The 4,899-nt window shown below is 42.1% G+C and overlaps 1 protein-coding gene across 1 annotated transcript in view; it reads left to right on the top strand.

Annotated features, from left to right (window-relative positions):
* Positions 1–493: 493 nt before the first annotated feature.
* The window catches only part of T265_14446 (hypothetical protein), a gene marked incomplete at both ends in the record, with an annotated part of 29,224 nt that continues 24,818 nt past the window's right edge, over positions 494–4,899 (top strand). The window contains 2 exons of the mRNA XM_009173663.1: positions 494–592; positions 1,864–2,088. Of these exons, the coding sequence (XP_009171927.1) occupies positions 494–592; positions 1,864–2,088 (324 nt within the window). The remainder of the gene's footprint in view (positions 593–1,863; positions 2,089–4,899) is intronic.

The raw sequence follows: 4,899 nt of genomic DNA, 5'->3' as shown, positions 1-4,899 counted from the left end.
TCAGGTTTCCGCTGTTGACAGTTCCCTGACTCCCATAAAGTAACGTTCGTACACTGTCCTGACAGATGCCGTAATTGCTGAAGCATTTGCAGTGGAGTGACCTTTAACCTCAAGACGAATAAAGGTAAGTTTTGGCGTAACGTGGACGTAAAATCAGTGTAAAATCAGTGTTTCACGGAAAAACGTTATATTCGGTTGGCGAACAAACCAAGCAAGGATTTATGGGCCAGCTAAGTGATATCTATCATTGCCGCTTGTTGGGCAAGGAAAGTTTCCGGAATATCTGTTTAGGTTCTCCCAATGGCTATATTTCCTGATGCGGTGCAGCAGACTCAGACGCTTAACAGTGTTGTGGGCGTCATCATCATCCTTTTCCTTGGATCCATTTGTCACTTACAAAACTTATCTGTTTGACGCTGTTTCCTCATAACAGAAAGTGGGATTAAGGTGTAAAGTCTACTCATTCCTGTGTTTTCTTATCCACCTTTCAGGTTTCGAAGTTGAACTAGAAAATAATGCTGAAGGAAAGTGGGGTGAATATTTCAAGGCATGGGGTGTGACCCGACTCAGCAAATACGATCTATGTCACGGCGTAAGCAAAAAAACATTTACGCTATTTATTTGGTTATTCTGCTAATCAAGTTTGGGCACACTACAGTATGACCTCAGACTTACTCAGCCTGGTACTTGCTGTACTCGGATAACTCACACGTCGACTACTGCTGTGTTCACCTTCAGCCTCGAAACGTTGCAGTATCGGTTGTAGTAAGAAAGTTCCATTTTTTCGCTGGCCCGTCGCCACAGTTTCACTGGACGTATGTAGCACATGTATACCAAATTGAACGTATGTGAAAATAAATATTTATTAGCGAATTAAGCTCGTATTAACATGAGATTCGGGTAAAATTTAACTGAGTCTGCCGTTGTTACAGTATCCAACCTGGTGATAACTGAAGGTCAGCAGTAGGTTTGAAGATGAACGCTTTTCTGCATGTGTGCTAAATTTGACGCTAAAGAGTAAAATAAGATTCGTGAAAATTCGGAGGCTAGTTTTACCTGGTGGAGCTTAAAAGGTGCGGAGCCTGTAGTAGGTTGTCCAGAGTTTTCACCTATATTATGAGTAGAGTCACATCCAAGATAATTTCGAGATTCAAATAGAGGTTTTTTTGAAAGGGGTTTCACCTATATTATGAGTAGAGTCACATCCAAGATAATTTCGAGATTCAAATAGAGGTTTTTTCTGAAAGGGGTCAGTATATGCTCAAAGGCTGAGAATCGTCACCATCAAACTTCAAAAGATGTTGGACGAGCCTTCCATCTGAGAAGTCGTCACTGAAGTAGCCAATCAATCCGTGATCGGAATCGCGTGAATAAAGTATGGTTAGTGCTGCATGTTCTCTTAGTGCAAATTATGCGTGGCTCTCACTGCTGTAGAACTGTACGGTCTTCATCCACTAGACAATCCCAGGCTTAGGTCCGGCTTAAGTTTCGTGGGATATACAATCCTGGTGAAACAGCTGTAAAGCACCTCTCGGTTTCTCAGCATAACTCGAACTCACTTGCAAAACTTCAAAAGGCCCCCATCAGACTACCATATTATTATTTCTATTGCTAAATCACTTTACTAATTTGACATTCTAACGTTTGTAGGACTTCACACTTTCTAAAGGCACCTCAAGACCAGAGCGTGCAGAACGATACTCACTTATCATTACTGTATGAGGTCTCTTCGTCCACATGTAAAAATGACATCCGTATAAATCAACCGCTTCTGAGTGCGAATAAGGGCCAATCATATTTTCAGTGCATCAGTTGAAATTGATGATGGCTAATTTTTCGATACTTTCTTTTTTGCTTTACAAGATGCGTCAAGTGGCAGAAAAAGCGAGCACGTTTTATGAAATCCAACTGGCTTTTTGTGCTACAGACTTTTCCGAGTTGGAAGAAGTATCAAGCGACAGTGAGCTCACTTTGTATTTCACAGTGAGCAGCCTGAAAATGGATGTGGACGGCTGTTTCAGGAAAGTCGGAACTGAGTTGCAGACAATCTTCAATTCGCCTCCTTCTGGGTCTGTTAAGGAAAACCGGGTAAACTTTCGTTGTGGTTTTATGACAGCTCAACCACAAAGCGGGGAAGTACATTTTATCGCAACGCCCTATCCCGATCATATATTCCTAGATGCTGATATCTAATACACCCTCTAGCTCTCTACAGCGAATTAGCGCCTCACCCTATGAAGGGCTTTACATTATAAACAGGATTGGTGATAATTTTGCTTGTTTTTCAAAGGTAAGCATTAGTTACAGTTTTTGCACCATGAAGATCAGTAAAGTAACCTTAATTCTACCATGGTTGGGTTTGAACCTAACAAATGTAGGGAAAACGAACAGGGAATAAAAACAGTGGCCCCATTTCAAGTTTTAAGCGGGTGACTGAAATTTTCGTTTCTGCGTGTAGGTGGTTCAGGGGGATAGGGAATGAACTTCCTACTCATTGGGTAAGCGTTGCTTAGCCCTAAGTCATGTCCCCAGGACATATAACTACCGTAACTTGGCTGAAAGAATATTCAGTCTCATAGAGCCTAGTACCCAAAGTTATAAACTGGATGAAATAAGCCACAATAATATGGTTAAGGGTTCATTAGCTTTCCGACTAATCTGATCAGATAAACTTACCACTGAGCTACATGCAACGAAGTATTGTTACCGTAACACTGATGAGTATCCACTCGTGAGGGTAATGCATAATGTATACCGCATCGTTTTATTCATCTAGTTTATGGAAATAGAGCAATTTCAGTAGTATTAATGTACCGGAATTTTTAATTCAGGCGACAAGGGCTAGTTGAGCAGCATATTTAATTTACAGCAGGTGAGGACCTCCACCGAATAGTCATCCAAAACGTGGGGTCCAATTTACAGTGCCCGATCACATCAGTGGAAGAATATCGGATAATTCAAACTACAGGGTAATAGTTGCCCGGCATCCACTGTCACTGATTCTTCTCCGTGCAAACTGGCCGGAGATTTTATCCAGTAGCTTAATGAGAAGAATTCTACGGACACTTATTATCAGTCATCAAGCCCTTCTGGTCAGATGACTGCCAGCCCTTCAGGAGTGATCTCAACACTCCAATGGGCCTTGATAATCACATGTGGGAGGGCTATTCAGACCGTTTGGAATTGCAGCCTTAGGTGTTACCAACCGCTGTATAATAACGATTTGTGTGGCTATGGAACTCGCCGCCACTCATACGCGATTCAGTAGTGGGTGAGTACCCTCCGCGAGGTGGTGCATCAATGGAGTGAACCTGGCCATGTTTAGGACTGTATCATTTTCTCACGAATGGATCTCAAGGGAGTTCTTGTAGAAAATTGATGCTCGGTGCTAACAGTAACAGGTATCATGCACTGTTGTGTGATCGGCCTTCAAGAAGCTTGTGATTATAGGTTGAAGTGTTGTCAATCAGGATCAGTATCAAACAACTATTTGGTTGGGTAGAACTATAGAAGTCCGAAGAGTTTGTTGCTGATAGCTTGTTTAAAGCAACGAACCACTACCGTTTTACGCTGACATATTATAACTTATCTGAATCGATTGCTGGATGAACCTACTATAAACAGTGGTCCGCAAGAGCGCGTGCTATAAAGCTTCTCACAGCCCAACATCTATTTGTTATTTCAAACTGATCCCATTGTGAGGCGGGTACTCAACAGTTAGCTGTAGAGCTACGGGCGCCTAGCTAGGACCAAACTTTCCGGGATATTTGTGTAGAGAAAATAGGAAATCAATATCCAGGATTTGTCAGAGGAATTTGAGAAGACCGACAGAAGTCGATCGTGCAGATGCATTAAAATAGTGGACTAGCACACGGTTGGAAAACTATGGAGAACCCGCTTCGCCCATGGCGTTCTAAAATCCTATCAGTTCTGATGCGTTGTTGCAGATCTGGAAGGAGCAAACTGGCCAGTTGATGCATCTGTCATCATTCCGTTAAAGCTAGCACAAACAATGGTATGTCTTGCTTCCGAATCTAAAATTTGGAGACACCGATTGTTTCGTCAGCTTGGTGAGCGAAATGAACATCGGATATTCCAGAAAAGTCTCGACTTTAGTGTTGTAATGGTTCTCCAGCTGTGATATGTCACAGCTTAGGAGTGGAACGAGTCAACTCGGGGATCGAGTAAGACGAAACTCGATTAGTACCAGAATAGCAACTCACTACTTGTCTTGTCAAGATTCGTTAAGTGGATGTAACAGGATCAGTCGAGTTTATCTTCGCTAAGAGCCCTCATTGTTTACCACAGCACCATGTGGCTACTAGTCACACTTGCGCGTAGGGCCGATATGACCAGAAGCGTTCCCTGACCGAGTCTCTCTGATGAAACTTATTATCATGAGATCACCTATGAGAATCGTAAAAAACAAGGGCTAATTCTTGTCTGACACGAAAAAATCGAATTCCCGGAAAGTTTTCATTTCAAGAGCCAAGCCAAGAAACCACCTCTATCGCTTACGAAAACTTACAAAATGTATTACGCTGATAGATTTTAGTTGTTGATTACATGCGAACCATCCCGAAAATTCGTTTTCTGCACTGACTTCTCTGAATTAATTCTTCTCTGTAGACCCTGAGAATTTTTCCGTTCCATGTATCAATTTCAATGTTCCACGTATTGAGTGGTGTGTACTTCAATTCGTTCAGTCAAGAACAGATTACGGCTTAAAGTAATTAGACAAGCGCATACTGGTCAACGATAACCATACACGAAGGTTTCTTCATTCACTTGTCATTGCGTCACGGAAAATTTTGTTGGTTACCTGTTCATCCATTCATACTTCATCAGTGGCACTTTTCGCTGGACTCAAAGGTAGCCTAACGATCGGAAGACGAGAAA

Source organism: Opisthorchis viverrini (genome assembly GCF_000715545.1).
Source record: "Opisthorchis viverrini unplaced genomic scaffold opera_v5_192, whole genome shotgun sequence".
NCBI lineage: Eukaryota > Metazoa > Platyhelminthes > Trematoda > Opisthorchiida > Opisthorchiidae > Opisthorchis > Opisthorchis viverrini.
This window is presented reverse-complemented; position numbering and strand designations above follow the sequence as displayed.